General features: G+C 42.1%; 1 protein-coding gene across 4 annotated transcripts in view; it reads left to right on the top strand.

The window, feature by feature from the left end:
• LOC126424983 (zinc finger protein 501-like) overlaps positions 1–27,548 on the top strand; it is a 263,358-nt gene that overhangs the window by 2,225 nt on the left and 233,585 nt on the right. For all 4 annotated transcript variants that reach the window (XM_050087873.1, XM_050087871.1, XM_050087870.1 and 1 more), the window contains exons 2-3: positions 11,008–11,070; positions 20,327–20,395. In XM_050087873.1, coding sequence (XP_049943830.1) covers positions 11,008–11,070; positions 20,327–20,395 — 132 coding nt within the window. The remainder of the gene's footprint in view (positions 1–11,007; positions 11,071–20,326; positions 20,396–27,548) is intronic.

Here is a 27,548-nt window from a genome sequence, read left to right on the forward strand (position 1 = left end):
TCTAATCTAATCTAATCTAATCTAATCAGTGGTTAGCACACTGGGTTCGCATAAGAGAGGATAAGGGTTCATATCCACATCTGGCTATCCTGAATAAAGTTTTTATGATATCCCTAAATCACTCCATGCAAATGCCAATATGATTCCTTTTTGTAAAGGGTATGGCTGATTTCCTTCCATCTTCTTGAAATAGTCCGAACTGTGCTCCATCTGTAATGACCTTAGTATTGACAAGATGTTAACCCTAATCTTGTGTCCTTCCTCCTTTACAGAGAAAAATCACATCAAGAGGAGTGTGTAAAATTTATTTAGCTTACATTAGCTGCGTTCATACCACATCACATTTGAACTTACATTCAGATTACTCCTCAACCTCACCAAAATCTCAGGCTATGGTATGTTTCAATTTCTCACTATAATTTTCATTCCACAGAACACTATGTGGGACCTGTGATAGTGATAAAACCTAGAAACAAACAGTTCGGCCTTTCTGTGAATGCTATTATTGGGTACTGGATGAGTTAGCTCTGTTTGTAAACAGATGGAACTGTCTGAACTACTGTCAGTGATTGAAAGCTGCTGTGAATGACTGTATTGGGTGAACTACCAATGAGATAACATAGGTACTTAAGTACTGTCCTCTCCCTTAGAGTCTCTTTTCTCTCCACGGTGTACTCGTTGGCTTGACTTTGTGGCGAGTCAGTGGTAGGTTTGGGCACCTGTCCAAGAGTGCTGGTACCAAGAACAATTCAGGGTACCAAACTTGTACCCCTTTCTGTCAAGTCTGAGGGGCTGTCTTCCACTGAAGCTGAGCTATTGTGAAAAACTTCACCTGCTATGAAGTGTGCTATTTAAGGGGAAAGCATGTACAGATTTGTGGAAATTTGTTAGTTGTTAGTAGTTTTAATGTACTGTGGTTAATGCTACTCCTTTGGGAAATGGCAGTGAGGGATGTGAAAGATCACATAGTGCACCCAGTGTTTATGCCTTGGGGGAGGAGGGGGGCATTCAACATGATGAAGAGACTGTTCAGAAGGGAATGGGATGCGATCAGTTGCAAATTGTGAAGCATGTTGCACAAATGATGTCTCTTGTTTGGGCTCCAAGGTCATTCTTGGATTATTCCAGCAAGTGGCAGATAAGATGAAGAAGACTAGGATTGCTCATGGGGTTTCCATTTAAGCTTATAATCTAAACCTTATCGTCAGAGCTGATTGTGCTGTTTGGATTACTTCTTCTTCTTCTTCTTCTTCTTCTTGGTTGGCTCTACAGTCCTTGAAGAACCTTGGCCTCCTGTATCACCTGCCTCCATTCTTCTCTGCCCATTGCCTCTCTTCTCCAATTTCTTATTCCCATCGCCTTTAGATCATCTTACATATTGTCCAGCCACCTTTTCCTGGGTCTACCTCTTCTCCTTCTGTCAGGTTTCCCCTTAAAAACTTTCTTGACGCTCTGAGTTTCTGGCATTCTCTGTACATGTCCTGCCCATCTTATTCTTCCCTGCTTAATTTGAACAACAATATCCTTCTGGTTACTAGTTGAGTTAAAGGCTTAAACCAGAGACTTTCAAGGTATTGTCACAAGGCATACTGTGCCTTTCTAAAGTTAGCCATAAGCTTGAGAACTGTAGGATCCCCTTACACAGATGAGATGTATACTACACAGCAGAGGCTAATACGCAGGTGGATGACTGCTTGTGAAGTGCGTTCAAGGATTTTTCTAGTTAGGTGTCTTTCACCCAGTCGAGATAACAACAGCTTTAGGAGACCCCAAAGTATTCATGTAAGATCCAAAGCTATATCCCCCACAGGCGAAATTACTAAAAGCCTAGAAGTCAACAACTGAAGCTTTCGTAATGAAGTCTTAGAGTTTGAAGCAGTAGTAAAAAAGCTGTGGAACTCACATAACACAAGATACAGAAAATTGGCCAAAACCCAAAACTGACAGCAATGATATGTTTGGTATAAGTCTTAAGTCTATGTCAGAAAGATCACCAGACTCATACGTACGTGTAACTGAAAATTTTAGGGAGAACCCCAGCTGACTAAGTACATATGTTCCCCAATCGTAATGACATTGTTGGGGGAGACTAATCATCCAACAAATGATTCGAATGATTCAGTTTTGTAAGTGGTGGCCTAGTCCAAACAGCCAGCAGAACAATGCTAAGTGGCCCCTCTGAAAAGTACCTACAAGAAATAGTTCTGAAGGTCACTCTTGACAGTAGTGTGTTAGATAGGACTAATGGTAACAAACTGATGTGACCTTAATGATGTCCAAATTTAAACTGGTGTCAGTGACCCTGAGGTAGCTGTAGCTCAGTTGCCACTGGAACAATGGATAGGGATGCAGTAGTATCGGATCTGATGGATGCATTTGATACATTTACATCTGGGGCAGGAGCATTTAAAGGAACTGCAAAACAAATTTAGGAGAATAGTTGATCGAACATTGGGTGGATATATGTCTAGGAGAACAGTTCATGATAGAAAGGACTCCCCACTTCTAAAGAAATAGTGACTATTCATTCATTCATTAACACACTGTATTCTGTCAGTCCCAGCATGAAGAGGAGCCTTCAGGGATGTGGACTGAGTCAAGTTAAAAACACTAACAGCCAGATGCCACCATTGCCAGCTACTTAATTAAAGTGTACTAACTACAAATTATGACTAGCACTAATCTACTCAGACTGATAATCATGGTAATTACTTCTGGGTGAATGGTACATATGTTGACAATTTTTCAAAAATATACAATCCATGTACTTATAAAAATATTTTCCTTTTGAACATATACACTGTTTATATCTGAGCCACTCTCTGTGTTAAAAATATAGAATATTAAAATAAGATATCCATGAAACATTACTAAATGCCTTCTCTGAAAACTTACCTAGAACTGATAGTTCAGAACCCCACTCATGTTGGAAACATATTGGATCTAATGACAACAAATAGACCTGACCTCTTTGAGGATATCAGTTGCCATGACAAGGTTGTGGCAAGAGTGATTACCAAAGTTTGAAGGACAACTAAAACACAGAGAGATGTAAATTATTGGTGAACTAGATTTAAAAAAAAAAAACGGAAGTGCCATATCTCAGTGAGGAACTTGAAACTGTTGGCACAGGGCAGGAGTGTTTAGAGGAACGCTGGCTCAAGTTTAAAAGAGTGGCTGATCATGCACTGGATAGATTTGTATCCAGTAGAATAGTTCATAATGGGAAGGAATCTCCATGATATACAGTCATTGTAAAGAAAAGCATTGGGCTGTAGATAGAGAAATGCTGAATGAAGCACATTTGGCTGTCAAGAGAGCAATGTGTGATGCCTTCGACGACTATTGTAACAGAATATTGTCAGCTGATATTTCACAAAACTCAAAGAATTGTGGTCATATGTAAAGCACCAATTCCCTAGTGAATGAGACAGGAACTGAAACTGAGGGTAGCAAAGCAAAAGCTGAAATTCTTAAGCTTGCTTTCAAATGTTCCTTTACAAAGAAAAACTTAGGAAAATTGCTGCAATTTAATTCTGATATCACAGAGAAGATGAATGAAATAACCATTAGTGTCAGTAATGTTAAGCAACCGAAATTATTAAAATTAAACAAAGCTCCGGGCCCTGATGGAATCCCTGTTAGATTCTATACTATATTTGTGGCTGAGTTAGCCATCTTCTAACTATAACCTATCGTAGACACCTTAAACAAAAATCAGTGCCTAGTTCGTGGAAAAAAGTGCATGTCTCACATGTCTGGAAGAAGGCTAGTAGAAGTGATCCACAAAACTACCATCCAATATCCTTCACATTGATTTGTTCTGTGCTGAACTCAAACATAATGAGATATCTTGAAGAGAATGACATCCTCAATGCCAGCCAGCATGGATACCGAAAAAATCAATCATGTGAAACTCAAGTCGCACTGTCCCACAGGACATACTGAAAGCTTTGGATCAGTCACGTAGACACAGTGTTTCTTGATTTCCTAACATCATTTGACTCAGTACCACACATACACTTAATGTCAAAAGTGCAATCATATGGGTTATCAAGTGAAATTTATGTCTGGGTTGAGGACTTTTTATGCAGTGTGTTATCCAGGATGGAGAATCGAACACAATATTAATATTAAAATCAGATTTTTTGCAGATGATGTAATCACATATAACGAAGTATTGTCTGAGAAAAGCTGTATAAATATTCATTCAGATTTCAAAGTGGTGCAGAGATTGGCAACTTGTGTCAACTGTTCAGAAATGTAAAATTGTACACTTCCAAAAATGAAAAAGCATAGTACCTTGTGACTATAATATCAGTGAATCACTGCTGGAATTGGACAACTCTTTGAAATACTTGGCTGTAGCACTTTGTAAAGATATTAAATGGAATGATCACATAGGCTCATTCATTGGTAAAGTAGGTCCAGACTTTGATTTCTTGGTAAGTTAATGAGGAAATGCAATCGGTCTGCAAAGGACATTACTTACAAATCACTCATGTGACTGGTTCTACAGTACTGCTCAAGTGTGTGGGACACATACCAAATAGGAGTAAAAGGGAATACTGAATGTTTACAGAGAAGGGCAGCACAAATGGTCACAGGTTTGTTTGATCCATGGGAGAGTGGCACAGATATACTGAAGGAACTATACTGGAAGATTGTCAAAGACAGATGTAAACTATCCCTTAGAAAGTCCAGTTACAGAGTTTGATGAATGGGCCTTAAATGATGACTCTTCAAATACAGTATAACCTCCTACGTATTGCTCACATAGGGAGATTCTCAAAGATAGATGTAAACTATCCCCTAGAAAGTCTATTAACAGAGTTTCAAGAATGTGTCTTAAATGATGACTCTGTGAATACACTACACACTTGTATGTATTGCTCACATAGGGATCATGAGGATAAGTTTAGAGTGATTACTGCACACACAGAGGCATTCAAACTGTCATTTTCCTCCACTCCATTTGTGAACGGAACGGGAAGAAACCCTAATAAGTGGTACAATGAGATGTACCCTCTGCTGTGTACTCCACATTGGTTGGCAGAGTATAGGTGTAGATCTGTACATTGGCTTATACCTGTGCCATTCTAAGCCAAAATTTTACAATTTTCTCTTATATTTCAGTTGTTGTTGTTGTTGTTGTGGTCTTCAGTCCTGAGACTGGTTTGATGCAGCTCTCCATGCTACTCTATCCTGTGCAAGCTTCTTCATCTCCCAGTACCTACTGCAACCTACATCCTTCTGAATCTGCTTAGTGTATTCATCTCTTGGTCTCCCTCTACGATTTTTACCCTCCACGCTACCCTCCAATACTAAATTGGTGATCCCTTGATGCCTCAGAACATGTCCCACCAACCGATCCCTTCTTCTGGTCAAGTTGTGCCACAAACTTCTCTTCTCCCCAATCCTATTCAATACTTCCTCATTAGTTATGTGATCTACCCATCTAATCTTCAGCATTCTTCTGTAGCACCACATTTCGAAAGCTTCTATTCTCTTCTTGTCCAAACTATTTATCGTCCATGTTTCACTTCCATACATGGCTACACTCCATACGAATACTTTCAGAAATGACTTTCTGACACTTAAATCAATACTGGATGTTAACAAATTTCTCTTCTTCAGAAACGCTTTCCTTGCCATTGCCAGCCTACATTTTATATCCTCTCTACTTCGACCATCATCAGTTATTTTGCTCCCCAAATAGCAAAACTCCTTTACTACTTTAAGTGCCTCATTTCCTAATCTAATTCCCTCAGCATCACCCGACTTAATTAGACTACATTCCATTATCCTTGTTTTGCTTTTGTTGATGTTCATCTTATATCCTCCTTTCAAGACACTGTCCATTCCATTCAACTGCTCTTCCAAGTCCTTTGCTGTCTCTGACAGAATTACAATGTCATCGGCGAACCTCAAAGTTTTTATTTCTTCTCCATGAATTTTAATACCTACTCCGAATTTTTCTTTTGTTTCCTTTACTGCTTGCTCAATATACAGATTGAACAACATCGGGGAGAGGCTACAACCCTGTCTTACTCCCTTCCCAACCACTGCTTCCCTTTCATGCCCCTCGACTCTTATAACTGCCATCTGGTTTCCGTACAAATTGAAAGAGCCTTTCGCTCCCTGTATTTTACCCCTGCCACCTTTAGAATTTGAAAGAGAGTATTCCAGTCAACATTGTCAAAAGCCTTCTCTAAGTCTACAAATGCTAGAAACGTAGGTTTGCCTTTCCTTAATCTTTCTTCTAAGATAAGTCGTAAGGTCAGTATTGCCTCACGTGTTCCAGTGTTTTTACGGAATCCAAACTGATCTTCCCCGAGGTTGGCTTCTACTAGTTTTTCCATTCGTCTGTAAAGAATTCGTGTTAGTATTTTGCAGCTGTGACTTATTAAGCTGATAGTTCGGTAATTTTCACATCTGTCAACACCTGCTTTCTTTGGGATTGGAATTATTATATTCTTCTTGAAGTCTGAGGGTATTTCGCCTGTTTCATACATCTTGCTCACCAGATGGTAGAGTTTTGTCAGGATTGGCTCTCCCACGGCCGTCAGTAGTTCCAATGGAATATTGTCTACTCCGGGGGCCTTGTTTCGACTCAGGTCTTTCAGTGCTCTGTCAAACTCTTCACGCAGTATCATATCTCCCATTTCATCTTCATCTACATCCTGTTCCAGTTCCATAATATTGTCCTCAAGTACATCGCCCTTGTATAGACCCTCTATATACTCCTTCCACCTTTCTGCTTTCCCTTCTTTGCTTAGAACTGGGTTTCCATCTGAGCTCTTGATATTCATACAAGTCGTTCTCTTATCTCCAAAGGTCTCTTTAATTTTCCTGTAGGCGGTATCTATCTTACCCCTAGTGAGATAGGCCTCTACATCCTTACATTTGTCCTCTAGCCATCCCTGCTTAGCCATTTTGCACTTCCTGTCGATCTCATTTTTGAGACGTTTGTATTCCTTTTTGCCTGTTTCACTTACTGCATTTTTATATTTTCTCCTTTCATCAATTAAATTCAATATTTCTTCTGTTACCCAAGGATTTCTACCAGCCCTCGTCTTTTTACCTACTTGATCCTCTGCTGCCTTCACTATTTCATCCCTCAAAGCTACCCATTCTTCTTCTACTGTATTTATTTCCCCCATTCCTGTCAATTGCTCCCTTATGCTCTCCCTGAATCTCTGTACAACCTCTGGTTCTTTTAGTTTATCCAGGTCCCATCTCCTTAAATTCCTACCTTTTTGCAGTTTCTTCAGTTTTAATCTACAGGTCATAACCAATAGATTGTGGTCAGAGTCCACATCTGCCCCTGGAAATGTCTTACAATTTAAAACCTGGTTCCTAAATCTCTGTCTTACCATTATATAATCTATCTGATACCTTTTAGTATCTCCAGGGTTCTTCCATGTATACAACCTTCTTTCATGATTCTTAAACCAAGTGTTAGTTATGATTATGTTGTGCTCTGTGCAAAATTCGACCAGGCGGCTTCCTCTTTCATTTCTGTCCCCCAATCCATATTCACCTACTATGTTTCCTTCTCTCCCTTTTCCTACACTCGAATTCCAGTCACCCATGACTATTAAATTTTCGTCTCCCTTCACAATCTGAATAATTTCTTTTATTTCATCATACATTTCTTCAATTTCTTCGTCATCTGCAGAGCTAGTTGGCATATAAACTTGTACTACTGTAGTAGGCGTGGGCTTCGTATCTATCTTGGCCACAATAATGCGTTCACTCTGCTGTTTGTAGTAGCTTACCCGCATTCCTATTTTCCTATTCATTATTAAACCTACTCCTGCATTACCCCTATTTGATTTTGTATTTATAACCCTGTAGTCACCTGACCAGAAGTCTTGTTCCTCCTGCCACCGAACTTCACTAATTCCCACTATATCTAACTTCAACCTATCCATTTCCCTTTTTAAATTTTCTAACCTACCTGCCCGATTAAGGGATCTGACATTCCACGCTCCGATCCGTAGAACGCCAGTTTTCTTCCTCCTGATAACGACATCCTCTTGAGTAGTCCCCGCCCGGAGATCCGAATGGGGGACTATTTTACCTCCGGAATATTTTACCCAAGAGGACGCCATCATCATTTAATCATACAGTAAAGCTGCATGCCCTCGGGAAAAATTACGGCTGTAGTTTCCCCTTGCTTTCAGCCGTTCGCAGTACCAGCACAGCATGGCCGTTTTGGTTATTGTTACAAGGCCAGATCAGTCAATCATCCAGACTGTTGCCCTTGCAACTACTGAAAAGGCTGCTGCCCCTCTTCAGGAACCACACGTTTGTCTGGCCTCTCAACAGATACCCCTCCGTTGTGGTTGCACCTACGGTACGGCTATCTGTATCGCTGAGGCTTCAAGCCTCCCCACCAACGGCAAGGTCCATGGTTCATGGGGGGGGGGGGGGGGACTTCAGATTTAGCAACTATTTAGATTACTGTGATGCAGTTTTCTGGTGGTGGAAAACATTTTTATCTGTACTTGTTTAGATTGATAGTTTTTTTTTTTTACAGACTAAAATCATGCAGTCAGTGTCAATTTAATTGGCAATGGTGCAGGAGTAAAGACAAACACTCAACAAATAATAGAAGTGATGAGCCGTCGACAGACACAAGGCGAAAGGGGGGGGGGGGTTGACGGAGTAAGAAGTGGGAAGTGAGAGGAGGAGTCAAGGAGGGATGTGTGGTGATTTGGAGTGAAGGAGCAGGTGTGCGAGATAGGAATGCAGGAGGGAGGGAGGGGCGGCGTGTGCACGGGGTAGTGATATGACACCAGGCACCAGAACTGCTGAGTTTGTGTGGCAGACAGTTGTGACGGGATGGAGTTGTGGACTGGGATGGGGTGACAGGACAGAGGAAGAGGAGACTATTGGGTAAAGTGCATGAGTGCATTGGGTTACTGGAGATTGAGGCCGGAAGCATTACGGGAGCAAGGACAACTCCCACCTGCGTAGGTAAGAAAATATTCAGATCACATGCGTTGTGAAGCAGCCATTCAACTTGTGCAGTTGTGCTGAGTGGTGTGTACTGCCACTGGGTGGTCAACTCCTTTCTTGGCAATGCAATGGTGGATATTCTTTTCTTGGACAGCTGTTTTGTGGTCACACTCATATAAAATGCTGTGCAGAAATTGTAGCAGAGCTTATATATGACATGGCTGCTTTCACAAGTGGGCTTGCTGTTGCTGGGATTGGACAGATGCTTCTGAAATGTGCTGCTACAGAAGAATGCTGGGGACTAGATGGGTAGATTGTGTAACTTATGGGGAAGTAATGAGTAGATTTAGGGAGAAACAAATTTGTGATGTAACTGGACTAAAAGAAAGGATCAGTCGATAGGACACATTCGAGGGCATCAAGGAATCATCAGTTTAGTATTGGAGAGATGTGTGTGGGGGAGGGTTTAGCAGCAGGGGGGGGGGAGGGGGGGATTGATTGCAGAAGGAGACCAAGAGATTAGCACAGTAAGCAGGTTCCGATGGATGGTGGTTGTAGTAGTCATTGAGAGATATGGAGAGCTGCATCGAACCAGTCTTTGGACTGAGGACCACAACAACAACATTTTATATTTTCAAACGTTGATTATTTTCCTTCATACTTACTGTTACTTTAAAAAGTTTTGATGTACTCTCTCTAGCTGCAGTTTTTTTAATTTTTTGTTTATTTATTTATTTATTTTTGTGCTGGTGCTTGTGATGGGTGGGGAAGGTGGGTGTTTGTGAGATCAAAGTATTCCTTTTGTGAGTGGGACTGAAATGTTTATATGAACATACCCAATGATAATATATATTTTAAGTTGATATATTCTAAGTTAGTTGCAAAGCCCCAGTAGTAGAGTTCAGAATTCCTATTTCTTTTGATGTCCTGTAGAGTCAGTGTGTATTCTAAAATAACTGTTGGTTATTGACACTGAATGGACTGTTTCTTCGTATAATTGGTTTTCAAGTGAGTTTTGTGGGAAAAGGAGTTGTGTGACTCATGAGAAGCTAGCACTTAAAGGAAGGTGGAAATTGTCGTCATGCACATACAACAACGAAAGGGTGAGCAACGGAAATTATGCAAACTATAATGAGACTGAATGTTGTCAAGACTAGAGAAAGGGGCTCATTCAGACAGCATGTTTTGAAGACCCTTTCATTCAATAGAATCCACAATAATGTAAACGAGGTAAATATACATTCCTATACTATGCTTCTTTGAAGAACCACTAATAACTGTAATTAAAGATAGACACCTTCCGTTATCAGTTAGAAGAATTTTCTAATATCCTCTTTACATTTATACATATTTAGCCTAGTGTGTTGCATTATTAATAGTTGCTACTCAGCAAATACTAGATCCCTCATTGTTTCTGTTGAACAGAAGATATTTAATGCTGTATCATGAAATATTAAATCCACTGAACATTCTTTACTACAATTCTAAAAGTGCTTCGCAGATCAGTAGTTTGGGTCTTGAAACAATTTATGGAATGAATGGCTAACAAGATATTCATTTCATTTGGTTTTGAATTTCTGAAAGATTGCACATTCATGTTTTACATCTAAGGGCAACAGATTTTTTTAAAAAAATCTATATTCTTGCAAACAGAAAATAATCTGAGATAAGTTAAGCTTAGTCTCCTAGTGACTGGAGACACACACACACACACACACACACACACACACACACACACACACACACACACACACACACACACACGAGAGAGAGAGAGAGAGAGAGAGAGAGAGAGAGAGAGAGAGAGAGAGAGAGAGAGAGAGAGAGAGAAGGTTTGAAAGACTTGCTTACTTCAAACTTCCACCCAACACCTTTAAACTGGTTGGTCAAACAAAATTTTAAAAAAAGCACCCCTTCAAACCCATGCTGGAATTCTCCAGCACACAGATCTAGAACTGTCCACCTACTTTTATTATGGTGCATGGTTCAGCTTTAAGTTGTTCTTTGTAGCTGCAATTCACTTATGTTTTTCTTTTTCAGAAGATGGCATCAGTAAAACACAAAAGTTCTGTTCATTGTGCTACTGTCATCAAACAAGAGCCAGTAAGTAATGTTAAAATGAACATTTTTTATGTCGTTTGTTATCATTCAGAAAATAAGTAAAAATTAAACCAATAGCTATTTATGAAGATAGGAAAAAGAATAGGTCTTACTAAAAGGCTTTTTTCTTTCAGTACAGACACACAAAATTTCAAACAGATCTTCAGATCTTTTATTGTTCATATCTGTTTTGGCTCCTATGCACCAGCTTCAGTGGGCCACACTTTTTTTTTATTTGAAACATAGTACATGTTTGACTGTTATTTTAGATGTAAAAGCAGTAATATGTGTATCTACCGTACTTAAGACTTGGTTTTTCCAAAGTGGCATGTTGTACATTTTGTGACTTGTCAGGAGATTTTGTTTTCTGCCACATTGCACTTTCCCAGTGTGTTGTTTGGAGAATGTTTGCAACTCATATTGGAATTTCTGTGGTGTCTTGTTTCAGCAGTTAGTGGCAACAGAATGAATTACAATTTTGTTGGGTTAATCTGTGAACTGGTTCTTTGTCTTGATATGTTTCTTCATAATTTCAAATCCCACAAATCTTTGGCAGACAGAAGTGTCAGAGCTCTTTTGTGTTTGTGGTTGATATTATTCAGGTGTTTTACTAGTGTCAATGCACTAGCAGTTTATTTACTGGGTAAATTAATTCCATAGATCCATATATGCAGGCATGTTGCATGTGTGTGTGAACAAGTCAATAATACTATATGGCAATACCCCCTTGAAACAAGAAAACAGGTCCAAGAAACATAGGATTAGAAATGTGTACCTTGTGAGATCTGAACATTACTTCATAGGAGGAGCTCAATTTGATAAACATTCAAGACATTGCATCCCCTGGCCTTTCAGAACTGAAATTATACTTTCTTTGAAGCTGACACTATTGTTTTGCGTGCTGGCATATATTGAATGAGTGATCTAGTTGTCGCTGGATGCCATTGATTGGTATTAGGTAGACCAAGTGTCTCCACAACCTGAAGTGTAGAGCACTGATATCTGTGAGTTAGGAGGCTGATATGTGGGGCCTGTCTGAGAAATCCAGTACTCCTTAATGTAAAAGCCTGGTGTTCATGCATACTGCTGTGAGAATGTGCCATACACCAACATGCGTGAACATTATTCGTAGTCTTTGTTGAGCTGGCACATTTTTGACCATTGTAGGCAAATATGTTACTGAGAAAATCCTGAAAATGAGCCCGTCTAATCTTCGTGGTAGCCTGCACAGCACTATTCATCCTTCATCAGGAATGCCTGCTTTTGCATTAGTTGAAAAGGGGTGCTGATGCTGCAGTTGGATGGGGACTTTCATCAGCTCACACAAGCTGATCGTAAAATTAAAAACACCACCTATTGTGAACCTCACGTTGTCAGTAAATAAAATTTTACAAGGGAACCTTCTGAACTTTTATGCCATCATAGAATTTCTTCTTACTTATATAGGATTTCCAAGGTAGTGTTGAAAGCAGCAAGATGCAATTCTCAAGAAAAATTTAAAAAATTGACACTGAAGATTGGAAGATTTCTGAGCTCTGTTAAATGCAAATCGTTTCGAGTATAGTAACGTATTTGCTGGTAGGTGAGTGTGTAGCATAAAAATCTTGTGATGGTGATGTCTGTGGTTTGAAATTCACTGGTAGAAACGTTTTTACTTTCATTTGAATTCCATATTAATTGACAAATGGAAATGTTACTTAACAAGTATTTGATCATGATTTTTTAATTAAAATTACTTCTATTTATTTTTATTATTATTCACATTAAAATGCGAGTATGCACAAAAAATTAAAATTTGGTATAAAATTTGAAACATCAAATAGGAAAAATACTTTTTCTTTATACAGAAATTGAATTGTGTTATTTATGTGCACATTGGTTTTCATTCAGTAAAAAGGCATTATGCATTTATTTATATGTCAATATTATTATTGTTGATTATCATTTCCATTTCTTAACGAATTTGGAATCAAAAATAGGTAAAAAAATATGCAACTAATGAGATTTGAATGAGCCTTTAGATTACAATCCAATTGCTCTGTGCAATGAGCTGCTGAGGAATTCATTAATTAATTATAAATATTTTATACTAAACAGTTCATGCAAACATTGTAATCATAAATGACAATTTTGTGGAGTTTTCTTTTAGAATTGCATCATATTGACTTAGGAAATTGATTTTCAGATAGTGACTTTTACATCTTGCAAGTATGAAGAACATGGAACAGAGCAGAGCACTCTTGTTATAGGTAAACAATGGATCTTCATCACACTTGTGAGTGCCATTGACAGAACTGTAGTCTGCGTAGTTGTACTGTGGCCTTAGGGTCTGCAGGCACTGGAGATGGTGTGGACATAGAAAATGTTCGTGAATTACTGCCCTGACAAGAGTATGAACCAGGCTTCCACTAACTGTTTCTAACTGGTTTCAGGATTTTCGTCCACTAATTGTAACGCACACTCCCCCTCTTGGAAGTGCTTGAGTGTATCTTCCATTTTGGATGCTGGAGAACCTGTAGCCCTAAGAAATGAAAACATTAGCCAAACAGTTTATCATGTGTTACTCTGTAACATGTATATTTTTCAGAATATAGTGCACTGGATCAGAGCCTGCTTCCATTTGCTAAATCATAGCAGAGAATCATATTCACCACATCACTTGTGTAATAGCTGTCTTCATTGCTTGGAAGTGGTGGAAAACAGAGAAAAAGGAGCCGTTACCATTTGCCTTACAAACAGCGGAATAACAGTGAACACAGAAGTGAAGTTATCTATGTAAGTAAGATGACAACATGATACACACCCAAAGTTGTGAGTAATTTACTGGATAATAAGATTAATGTGACTGAAACTACAGTACAACACAACTCGAGCAGCACAACTGACTGCAGACTATCTAATGCTCACACTAATGTGTACCTGTACTACCGAGATACAGAAATACATCAAAACACTCTCTTGACACTGTGGGTGGAGCACCAAACAATGACTGTACTCATATCCACAATCAAACATCTTTCAAACCCTCTTACGAGCAAGCCTCAGAAAGTCGGGCTATGCTTTTCTGGAACCATGTTTATTGGACCTGTTTTCTGGTTTGTTTGATGACTGTTACATTCCTTAATACATTTGACACTGACAGTGTAATTCAGAACAACACCATAAGTAGCTTCGTATGCAGAGACAGTGGGTTGACGGTACACTGTGAGTGAGGAAAGGCTCGAGCAACTCACAACACTGGTGTGAATGGACAGCTGTAGTTTGGCCCAGCCTCTGAGAGGCTGGTGTGGGTATTGCGCAGTAGCCCACTGATTCCCTTTACTACAGAGGTGGGAGTGGAGGGGGGGGTGGGGGAGGGCGGGGAGCGCGAAGCAGTCTGGTTATAACTGCGACAGGCAAAGGATGCGGTGTCATTGCTACCGGTTAACATTCAGTCTTGCTGTGGGCATTCTTCTCGATGTGGCACATCAGTGTATACAGTATATATTGTGAAGGCTACTTGTTCTTGGATGTATACTGCAGATGATTCTCACAGGTTTTCTCTGTGTTGTGAAGATTTTCTTCAAAATTGTCATTTTGCCACAGAAACTTATGCCATAACACATCGGAGAATGCAACTGGCCAAAACATGCTGTTTTAGAGACCATAATATTACCAAGATGTGATGTAATTCTTAGAGAAATGTTGCTAACGATAATTTTTAAGAGCCAATCATTACCTTTGTTCATGCTTTTTGACTGACACAATTGTGATTATGTTAATTAGTTGCTGTTCTACGCCTTTTAAATCTTACAGATTGTTACTATATGAACCGCTGACACATTATAATTGTTATGTCACCCTACTGTCATTTATGGTACCTGGATAGAGAACTGTGGTCTAGGAGCATCTCCAAGGTTCTGTCAGTTGCATCATCAGCAGTAATATTGCAGCTAGGCAAAAATTTTGATCAGTCCACAAGCGAATTTGGACTACACACATAAAAAAATGTTTTGCATCACCCCAGTTTCCAGAACTTCTGAAGACAGGTGTTGACTGTGGATATTGAATCACAGATACAGCCCATTTGACTGTTCAGAGATGTCACTAAACCTACCCAATGATGTAAACAACCATGCATGAGCAGCGCCTATTAGACGGAGGGGATCCGACAGCTGAGCAGTTCCGGGCATTCCATCAGGAAGGAGGTACACAGCTCGTGTTGTTTGTAGTTCAACTGTGCCTAGACGGTCAGTACCGCAGTTTGATCATGTCCACATTGTTACTTTGTACCCGGAAGAGCTCTCAACAAGGTAAGTGCCCAGGCGTCTTGGTGTGAACCAAAGGGATATTGTGTGGACATTGAGGAGATACAGAGAGACAGGAACTGTCGATGACATGCCTCGCGCAGGCTGCCCAAGGGCTATTACTGCAGTGGATGACCACTGTCTACAGATTATGGCTCGGAGGAACCCTGACAGCAACACCACCGTGTTGAATAATGCTTTTCGTGCAGCCACAGGACGTCGTGTTACGACTGAAACTGTGTGCAATAGGCTGCATAATGTGCAAATTCACTCCCGACATCCATGGCAGGGTCCTTCTTTGCAACCACGACACCTTGCAGTATGGTACAGATGGGCCCAACAACATGCCGAATGGACCGCTCAGGATTGGCATAGCGTTCTCTTTACTGATGAGTGACACATATGCCTTCAACCAGACAATCATCAGAGGCATGTTTGCATGTTTGGAGGCAACCTGGGCAGGGTGAATGCCTTAGACACACTGTCCAGTGAGTGTAGCAAGGTGGATGTTCCCTGCTGTTTTGGCATTGTGTGGGACCAATATACACCACTGTTGGTCATGGAAGACACCATAACGGCTGTACGATACGTGAATGCCATCCTCCGACCGATAGTGCAACCATATTGGCGAAGCATTCTTCTTCATGTACGACAATTCATGCCCGCATCATGCACATCTTGTGAATGACTTCCATCAGGATAACGACATCACTCGACTAGAGTGGCCAGCATGTCTCCAGACATGAACTCTATAGATCGTGCCAGGGATAGATTGAAAAGCATTGTTTATGGAAGACATGATCCACCAACCACTCTGAGGGATCTAAGCTGAATATCTGTTGAGAAGTGGGATGATCTGGACTAACAGTGCCTTGATGAACTTATGGATAGTGTACCATGACGAATACAGGCATGCATCAATGCAAGAGGATGTGCTACTGGGTATTAGAGGCACCGGTGTCTACAGCAATCTGGAGCACCACCTCTGAAGGTCTTGCTGTACAGCAGTACAACACACAGTGTGTGGTTTTCATGAGCAATAAAAAGGTTGGAAATGACATTTATGTTGATCTCTATTCCAATTTTCTGTACAGGTTCCAAAACTCTCAAAACTGAGGTGCTGCAAAACTTTTTTTAATGTGTGTATTTATTTATTTCTGTGAATAAACTTCATCACTGACAGCAACACGATCGGATGTAAGATCAGAAGTAACAGGCTTACAAGATCAGTATGAGATAGTGATACTTTATTGGATGTTCCCTGCATAACCAAAATAAATATTTCCATCACATAAGCTAAGAATTTTTGTGGTTTTGTCCCTGAAAATTATAACTCAAAATTATCATTAACTTATTAAATTAAAATTGTGAATGTAGTTTTACAGCATGTAATCTGGAGGAAAATCACAGGTATTTGCAACAATATTTCCGAATTCCATTATCTGTCATATTGCACACATACCTTTGTTGATAAAATAGACCACTTGTAGTATTCGTGAGTTCTGTTTATCTTCTTGAAGATGCAAAATGTAATACCCTGTTTAGGGAAATAGGCCGTCACATTTACAGTATGTTCGACAGTGACACTGAGTGGCAACATAAATGCTGGCAAGTGTTGCACTACTTCATATGTTGACTACTTAGAAACATATTTCAGTCCACGCTGTGAAGCAGGTGGCTCTAAATATGTCGATATCAGATTCTGTTTAAGGAATACACTTACAACCATATTCTGCAAAACAGTGTGAAGTGCATGGGAGACTGTACTTCCCATTGTACCAGTTATTAGGGCTTCTTCCCATTCCATTCACATATGAAGCATGAGAAGAATGATTGCTGAAATGCCTCTGTACATGCTATAATTTGTCTAATCTTGTCCAGTGGTGTCCCATTGTTTGTTCTGCCTGTGCTTATGAGAGTTTTAGTCTGCCATTGTTTTTTAGACGGATGGCCTCTTTTTCTCTATGTTTTGTCCGGTCTTTTGTGTTGTTTTGTTTCCCATTTTCTTTTTCCTTCTTCCCCTGGTGCTGCCCCCTTTGTGTCATGATCATGGTGTGGTGTGGATATATCCAAGGGTCTGTGGCAGTGCTGGTGCCCCACAGCATGTAGTGTGACTGAGGTGCCCCTGCTCTCACCATTTCTCGCCACCACCTCTTGTTATCTCCTCTTCCTTCTGCCCTGATGTTGATGTTACCTCTTTGTTTCTCCATTTCTCCCTTCCTCTTGACTGGAATGTGCTGTGCTGTTCGTGTTGTTCCTCCCTCGGTTTCTACCAACTTAGATCATGGAACCAATGACATCGCTGTTTGGTCCGCTCCCCCCATCTGCCAACCAACCTACCATCAATATCAGCTGTTAGTTTTGTTTGGTATGAGTCTCATACTCATGAGCAATATTCTAGGATGTGTCACATGTGTGTTTTCTAAACAATCTACTTTGTAGACTGATTTCATTTCCGTAACACTCTACCAGAGAAGCGTGTTCTTCCGCCTGCTCATTTATGAATGAAGCTATGTGATTGGCCCAGTTCACATCCCTGCAAATTGTTACACCAAAGTATTAGTGTGGTTTGGCCAGTTCCTACTCCGACTCACTGATAGTATATTCAAAGAATACTACATGTTTTCATTTTGTGAAGTGCACAATTTTAAATTTCTGCACCTTTGCAGGAAGTTGCTAATCTGTGAACTGTTTTGAAATCTTATCCAGGTGTCACTGAATATTTGTGCAACTTTTCTCACCAGTACTTCATTACAGATAATTGCATCATCTCCTAAAATTCCAAGAATGTCTTATCAGCTATGCAACATGAACAGCAAGGTCTCACACCACTTCCCTGGGGCATATTTGAAGTTATTGCTGCATCTGTTGTCAGCTCTCCATCCAAGATAACGTGCTGTGTCCTTACTACCAAGAAATTCTCACAAGTCACAAAAGTCACTTGATACCTCATACAATTTTGCGGCAGTGAGTCAAATACTTTGTAAGCCAAGAAATATGCCGTCCACGTAATTGCCATGATCCATGGCTTTCAGGGTGTCATGTGCGAAAAATGTTAGTTGGTGTTCTCGTAATGTACACTTTCAGAATCCATGCTGGTTGAGGTGGAGAGACTCACTTTGTTTGAGATAGTCTATTGCATACAGCTTCAAATATGTCCTAAGATTGTACAAGAAATGGATGTCTTTGATATTTGAAAATAGTTTTCTTGCATCACTTCTGCTGCCCTTCTGAGCTTTTCTCCACCCACTAGGCATGGCTGTTCATTTGAAAGATCTATATTGTATCATTGTTAGAACAAGGGCCCACTCAGCTACAACTTCAGTACAGTATCTGATTCAGTACCATTGGGCTCTGGAGCTTTGTTCAGTTTCAGCCACTACAGCTGTTTCTCAATGCTCAATGGCACTAATACTAATGTCTATTTCTCTCACATTGTAATGGGACAGAATTAAATGGGTGCAACATTCATGGATTTTCCTTTGTAAAGAAACATTGTAAAACAGAGTTGAGAATTTCTGCCTTTGTTTTGCTACCCTCAATATCAGTTCCTATCTCATCTATGATGTCTGGACACTAACTTCAGTACCACTAACAGCCTTTGCATAGGACATGAATTTCTTTGGGTTTCATGAGAGATCTTCTAATAATGTTTTGCTGTGGTAGTCACTGATGGCTTTACACATTGCCCTCTTGGCAGCCAAACATGTTTCATGCACCAGCTCTGTACCTATACTTTGTTTTACATATGCTATGCAGTAGTGTATGTTTCCTGAAATTTCTCTACAGTAACTGTGTACCATGGGCAGTCGCTCCCACCACCAACTGTTGTACTAGGTACAGATTTGTCAAGGTTAACCATTCTTTTACACTTGAGCCATAGTTCCTTTACCTGGCCTTGCTCAGCCAGACACTGTGACTGAGCGGTTCTAAGCGCTTCTGTCCGGAACCGTGCAGCTTCTGTGGTCGCAGGTTCGAATCCTGCCTCGGGCATGGATGTGTGTGATGTCCTTAGGTTAGTTAGGTTTAAGTAGTTCTAAGTCTAGGGGACTGATGGCCTCAGATATTAAGTCCCATAGTGCTTAGAGCCATTTGAACAATTTTTTTGCCGAGAGAGGGAGCAGCATCACAGCCCATTCGCACAAGACATGCAGTGCCAACTGAAGGCCTTATGGTGGGGTGGAAGGGGAGTCCTATTGCATACAATCCCAAATTGCAGCTGCTGTGTGTCTAAGGCACTGTGTCCAGTGTGACCTACGTGAATGTCATCCTGTGATCCGTAGCCATACCCTTTCTGCACACCACCACAGATGCCATTTTTGAGCAAGACAGTTCACGGTCACATGTTGCTGCACAACACATACCGGCCCGCCAGATCACCAAATGAAAATATGTGGGATATGGAGAAAAGATGAGTGCACTGCTATGACTGATTTGGATTCAGCTCGTAAAAATCTATAAAGATCAGCTATGAAAGTAAAAATAGTTTCTCAATTTTTCATTGGCGTGGGTAATTATTATCCTCGTGTTGTCGAATTAAATTTATGAAGTCACATTTTAGTTATTATTCTAAGAGTACCCATATCATTCCTGCTATGTGGCGATGTATTTGTATTGTATTAAGAAAAGATCACCTGCAAAAATATTCTACATAAAGAACAAACTGGATGGACAGGGTAAGCGACAGCCCTCCACCAACTGCATTTCTCCGGCGATGTACCCCATTTGAGAACCTCTGGTGGCAGAGTTCAGAAATCACAGGTGGAAAAATTGATGATAATGGAAGTCAGAATCAGGGTGGGAAGTGTGCTCAGATACCTTAACGGATAAGACGTGTGCTCATGATAGCTTTTAAATCCAGGCACAGAGTTTCTGTTGTCACAACGTAATCATTTATATTCTGTAGACTGGTTCCATAAGCACTGCTTGTACTTAGTGTTGTACCTGTACTTAAATAATTTGCTTTCATTCAGGTTGAGGACGACCCACTTGCATCCCCAAAGCAAGAGATGGAGTACATATCTGTTAAGGAAGAAACTCCAGTAAGTACTAAAATTCATCTGTGTGTGTGTGTGTGTGTGTGTGTGTGTGTGTGTGTGTGTGTGTTTATTTTTGACAAAGGCCTTTTTGACCGAAAGCGCACTTTCCGACAGTCTTTGTTATGCCTTTCTGTGACTCAGCATCTCTGCTATATGGTGACTAGAAACTTCCCTTTTTATTATATTGTTACAGTCCAGCCTGGCTTTTCCATTTTCTGAATTATGTTATTCTGTTACTATAACTTTTTCTACACAAGTCTCATTACATGAATGAAATGTAAACTGCTACACTAAGAAAATTATTTCTTTGCATATTTAGAAAATACACTAAAACATTTGGGCTTTGTAGTGATTCTTGTTCTTTTATAATTCTTAAAGTGCAAAAAAAAAAAAAAAAATAAAAAAGAAAAAAAAGGGGGGGGGGGCAGCAATCACTTCTTTTACTTCTAGAACTGCCCACAACCTAGCACTTAAACTTATTTTAGATGTTAATAAATTATTCATTTTCAGAAGTACTTTTCTTGCTATTGCCTGACAGCATTTTATATATTCCCTATATATGCCATCATTAGTTATTTTGCTGCTCAAATAACAAAAATCATCTACTACTTTTAATGTCTCATTTCCTAATCTAATTCTGCCACTATCATCTTAATTTACTTCTACTAGCTTTCCATTGCCCTTGTTTTACCTTTGTTGATGTTCTTCTTGTAACTTTCTTTTCAATACACTATCCATTCAATTTAACTGTTCTTTCAAGTCCTTTGCCATCTCTGACAGAATTAAAAAAATCAATGAGAAATCTCAAAGTGTTTATTTCTTCTCCCTAAACTTGAATTCCTTCTTCAAATTTTTCTTTGGCTCCTTTTACTGCTTCATCAGTGTACATCTGCTTTAGATCAGATGTAGGCCACAATTTTGTCCCACTCCCTTCTCAATCATTGATTCCCTTTCATGTCTTTTGACTCTTATAACTGCATTGCAGTCTCTTTTCTGTGTAAGTTGTAAATACACTTACAGTCTGTGTATTTTATCCCCACAGGCTTCAAAACTTGAACGAATATAGTCCACTTCATAATGTCAAAAGCTCTCCTTAAATCTAAACATGCTAGAAACATAGGTTTGGCTATCTTCAAACTAATTTCTAGATGGGTCGTATATTCACTATTGCCTCACATGTTCCTACATTTCTCCAAAACCCAAATGGATTGTCCCCAGGGATGACTTCTATCAGTTTTTCCATTCCTCTTTAAGTAATTCATGTCAATATTTTGCAAGCATGGCTTATTAAACTCATAGGTCAGTAGTTTTCACCTCTGTCAGCACCTACCATCTCTGGAATTGGAATAACTACATTCTTCTTGAAATCTGAGGGTATTTGATATTTCCCACATATTTTGCACATCAGGTGGACAGTTCTTTCCCAGACATCTCAGTAATTCTGAGGGAATGTTGTCTGTTCCAGCAGCGTGTTTTCACTTAGTTCTTTCTTTACTCTATCAAATTGTCTCAGTAGTGTATCTCCCATCACATTTTCATCTACTTCTACTTCTTCTTCTCTTTGTATAATATATTCCTGTTCTACTTCTTCTTCTCTTTGTATAATATATTCCTGACATTTGTTCTTGTTATATGGAGACATTGTATATTCATTCCACCTTTCAGCTTTATGTATTTCTCTTAATACTGGCTTCTCTTTTGTTTAAAGATGTTTCAAATTTTCCTATAGGGAGAGTGTACATTTCACCTAGTTACCCATGCTTCTGTGGCCTTGAATTTGTCTGCTACCCAAATCTATGCAGCCGTTATGCAATTGCTATCAACCTCATTTTTAGATGTCTGTACTCGTTTTCATCTGCTTCATATTTATTTTTTTGCTTTTTATCTATTAAATTCAAACAATGGAAACTCCAGGTAGGAATATTAACAATGTAGGAAATAGACAGATTGCTACTTACTGTAAAAAGACACGTTAAGTTGCTGCAGTAGCCACCAGAAAGATCACGGGAGGCGCACATCGGCACGGCGCGTCATGGACAGTAGTTGCCGCAAGTAAAGTCCCGCCCACCAGAGAGCACGCGAGAATTCGGCCGCGCCCTCTGCCGGCGGAACAACAACTCGGGCAGCACGGGTCGTGCCCAGCCAGTTCACATCGGGCATGCCTAGCAGACAGTTCCCAGTCTACACTAAGTGAAGTGCGACGGAAACGTGAATCGTGTTACTACACAATTGGCGACGAGTAGGGTCATTCTTTCGCGTATTGCGTCGTTGTTCTGGTTTTGCAGCTTATCCACGGCATGGAGGATTTAGTGCGGGTTTTGGTTGAGCAGCAGACGGAGCTCATGGCAACCATGAAACAAGTGCTTCTGGCGTTGCTCTCCACGCAGTCTGCTCCAGCACCATTCCCTCCTCCCTTTCCCCCGTATGACGAGACGGCGGAGGATTGGGACGCATATGAACATTGCCTTCGGCAGCATTTCCGGCATTTCATGTTGCCGATGCGGAGGTATGTCGTGCTCATTTCTTGTCTTGGATATCTCCCTCGCTGTATCAAGTTTTGCGGCAGGTAGCGCCATTGCAGGAACCCTCGTCCTTGTCTTTTGACGCATTGTGTTCATTGCTGTCTTCATATTATCGCCGCGGCACGCATGTTGTGGCGGCTAGGGTCAAGTTCTATCAATGCAAGAAACAGCCCCATCACTCTTACCAGGCGTGGGCCGCTACGCTGCATGGTCTTAGTCGCAAGTGTCATTTTGTCACGGAGCAGTTGCGCAAGTCATATGCCCATGTTATGGTGCGCGACGTCATTGTTCATTCGGCCCCTGATAGGGAGGTCCGGCAACGGGCCCTGCAGTTGGAAGACCCTTCCCTTGAGGAAGTCCTGTCCATTGCTCAATCGTATGAAGTCTCTCATGCTGCAGGTCAACAGTTGGAAGCGTGATGCGACGTCGCGGCGGTTCAGGGCGGTGTGGCCGCGTCCACTGCATCCGGAGTGGACGACATGTGCGCGGTACAATCTTGTCGTTACGGCCACTCCCGCACGGCACGGCCTGCCGCCAGCCCCTGTTACCGTCCTGTGCATCGTGCTATCTACATCATGATCAGTCAGAGTGCCCCCAGCGTTGGGCCGTTTGTCGCAAATGTAATAAAAAAGGACACATTGCTAAAGTCTGCTGCTCAACCTCAAAAGAATCGAAGGAAGCAGGTACAGAGGACATGGACATTGACATTCAGAAAGTTTCATTGGGCCAGGCTCCCGAAGCATCGGCACACAAACTCTTTATCGAGGTGTCAGTTCAGTCACGCCGATTACAACTGCAAGTAGATATGGGTGCGGCGGTCTCCTTGTTGAATACACAAACTTACTCTGACCTTGGGTTGCCCGCATTGGCGCCAGTTTACCGGCGTCTACGTGGTTATGGTAAACAGTTAATTCCCCTACTGGGTCAATTCAATACCGACGTTACTTACAAATCGGTCACTCGGCCTCTTACTTTTATTGTTGTCAGTGATGCGAACTGTGCTAACCTTTTTGGATTGGATGCCTTTCAAGCTTTCAGTTTTTCTATCACAGACACCATACAGTTGGTCTCCGAAGACGTTCCCTATCAATCATTGGAATCTTTGATCTCTTTCAGGATATCTTTGAGGAGGGCCTAGGGCGTGTTTCGGACTTTGAAGCTCACTTAACGTTGAAGGCGTCGGCTCGCACGCGTTTTCTACGCGTGAGGCAGATCCCCTTGGTTCTCCGCTCTCAGGTAAAAGCAGAGCTAGACTGACTGACAGCCCTCGGGATCATTCTTCCCTTTTCTTATAGTGAGTGGGCTTCGCCCCTTGTGATTGTCAGGAAACCCTTGGGAAAATTACGCCTTTGTGGCGATTTCAAGGCCACCATTAATTCCCAATTGGTGGTGGACACCTATCCCTTGCCTCATTCTGATGAATTGTTCTCCACTGTGGCGGGAGACCAATATTTTTCGAAAATTGATCTTTCGGAGGCTTATCATCAGATACCACTTGATGAGGACTCCTAACGGCTGGGGTCGTCAACACCCCGTTTGGCCTTTACCAATACCAGCGGTTGGCCTTCGGAATATCCAGTACCTTGGCAATATTTCAGCGTTATCTTGAGCACGTCACGTCGACAATCCCTCATTGTATTAATTACCTGGACGACATAATTGTGACAGGCTGCAGCACGGAGGACCACTTGCACAACCTTCGAACCCTCTTTCTGAAATTCAGGTCCGTGGGCCTGCGTTGCAACCTGCGTAAGTCGAACTTCTTCCTACCATCCATTGAGTATGTGGACTACACCATCTCTCGGCACGGCATCCAGCCGCTAGGAAGTTTTGTCCAAGGTATCGTTGACCTTCCATGGCCAGCTTCGCTGAAGGAGTTACAAGCTTTTTTAGGCAAGATTGCCTATTACCACCGGTTCACTCCCCGGCCTGCCCCCTGTACTGCCTTCTGCGCAAGGGTGTTTCTTTTGATTGGTCGCCTGCATGCGAGTGAGCGTTCACCTCCTCATGTCGGCGCCTTATGTGGCTACTTTTGACCCCGATAAGCCATTGGTCCTGGCTACAGATGCTTCGCAGTATGGGGTGGGGGCGGTCCTGGCCCATCGCAACGCGGATGGCTCCGAGCAGCCATTGGTGTTTGCGTCTAAAACTCTTAGTCCCTCGCAGGCCCATTACTCCCAGGTGGAAAAAGAGACTTTGGCCATTGTCTACACTGTTACCAAATTTCACCCTTTCTTGTATGGCACGAAATTTCAGTTAATCACTGACCACAAGCCATTAATACCGTTATTTGGCCCGCCTCACAGATTCCGGATAGGGTGGCCCATAGACTGCAGCGTTGGGCCTCGTTCCTCTCTAAGTACCATTATGACATTCATTTTTGCCCTACCAGACAGCATGCCAATGCCGACGCTCTTTCCCGTCTTCCGGTGGGCCCGGATCCTAAGTTCGATTGGGAGGAGATTATGTGTTTTCATTTGGATGTGGCGTCCCACCAAGCAGTTGATGGCTTCCCGAACACTAGTTGTAGAGTCTCCAGGGAAATGGCAGCTGACCCGGTTCTCCTGCAAGTAGTTCGCCTCGTTCAGCAGGGGTGGTCGTCCCGACCTCCAAGCCGGGCCTCGGACCCTCTTCGTAATTATTTTGTTCTACGAGACTGCCTCTCAGTCTCGGAAGGAGTTCTCCTTCTGGCTACCGATGATACAGCTCCTTGCGTGGTTGTTCCTGCAAGTTTACGAAAGGACGTCCTCACGTTATTACATGAGGGGCACTGGTGTGTTTCCCGTACTAAAACCTTGGCTCGCAGAGATGTGTACTGGCCCAGTATTGACAGAGAAATTGAGCACTTGGTGGCCGCCTGTTCCCAGTGTGCGATCCAACGCGTTCTCTTCATGGCCACCGGCAACCCAGGCATGGGAACGTGTTCACATAGATTTTGTGGCCCATTTCTCAATGGCTTTTGGCTCATTGTCATTGATGCTTATTCCCGATTCCCATATGTGGTTCGCTGCTCCTCAACCACTTCAGAAGTTGCAATCCAGAAACTAGCAAAAATCTTTTCTGTGGAAGGTCTGCAGTCACCCTGGTATCGAACAATGGACCTCAGTTTATTTCGCAGACCTTCCAGGCTTTTTGTAGGCGCTTCGGTATTCGGCATGTTTGCTGTCCCCCCTAAAAATCCACAATTGAATGGGGAATCTGAGCGCATGGTGCACACATTTAAGACGCAGTATGTGCACGAATTTCCTGCGGAGGAGGCATTGATGTTTTTCCTGACGGCATACCGGACCATACTGATGGGAGAACGCAGCCCCCGAAGAGCTCCTCTATGGGTGCCAGTCTAGGACTCTGCTGCACCTCCTCCGGCCTGGTCCTTGCCAGTCTTCGCAAAATGGGGTACCCGGCTTTCCACCAGGTATGTCGGTCTGGGCACGTGGGTTTGGTCACAATCCACGTTGGATACCAGTGGTGGTCCTGCACCGCAATGACCACCGGCTCTATACCTTGCAGCCGGTGGACCGGGAGGTACGTCGTCACCAAAATCAGCTACATCCACGTGTGGGCACCCACCCTCCTACCCCTCGGGCGCCGGCCTCCCCATTGCCGGCACCCGTGTTGGTTTCTCAGGGGATGCTACCACCCCTCCCACCTGTGACTCCACCACACTGCAAGGGTTCTCAGCCTTGGTGGCCTCCAGTAGCTCCAGCACAGGCATCGCCATTGTTAGAGATGCCCCGGCAAAAGCTGGCCCCCCTAGCAGGCCCGGTTTCTCAGGAGGCTGGTTCACCTGTGGTCATCCCTTCCCCATCGTCCCTGCAGCTGGGTCTTGCCACTCCCGAGGTGGACCGGGATTCGGCGTTCAACAGCTTGTCGCCCGTTCTGTCCCAGGCTCCGGCGATGGGATGATGGGGACCTCTTCGTGTGGGTCACTTCCAACCATATTCGAAGGTTCTGGCTCGAGGGTTGGCAGATCTCCCAACTCCAGCCTTCCAATGGATGTGGAGGTCATCGCTACTGCACGATGCTCCACCTTCCGACGCAGTGGATCACAGTGGCTTCGCACAACGGAGGAGGAGGAGGACTGCAGTAGCCACCAGGAAGATAGCTGGAGGCGCACTTCGGCACGGTGCGTCATGGACAGTAGTTGCCGCAAGTAAAGTCCCGCTCACCATAGGGCACACGAGAATTCAGTTGCGCCCTCTACCGGCGGAACAACAACTCAGGCAGCACGGGCCGTGCCCACCCAGTTCACATCGGGCATGCCTAGCAGACAGTTCCCGGTCTACACTAGCTGAAGTGCGACGGAAACGTGAGTCGTGTTACTACAGTTGCATTCTGGCACAAGATGTTGGTGGTCATGTGTGCATGAGGTGTACTTGCTTGTGTGTATGAACAGTGTGTGTGTGTCTCTTTTACTGATGGAAGGGTGTGGCCAAAAAACTTGACATAAGTAACTTTTAATTGTGCCTGTCTGTAACTTATATGTCTTCTGTATGGTAACTACCAGTTTTTTTCCTACATTGTCTATTAAATTCAGTATCTCCTGAGTTCTCCAAGGATTTCTACTAGGCCTTGCCTTTTTATCTATGTGATCATATGCAGTCTTTTGTATTTCATCTCTCAACCCTATGCAT

This window comes from Schistocerca serialis, chromosome 10, assembly GCF_023864345.2.
Source record: "Schistocerca serialis cubense isolate TAMUIC-IGC-003099 chromosome 10, iqSchSeri2.2, whole genome shotgun sequence".
NCBI classification, from domain to species: domain Eukaryota; kingdom Metazoa; phylum Arthropoda; class Insecta; order Orthoptera; family Acrididae; genus Schistocerca; species Schistocerca serialis.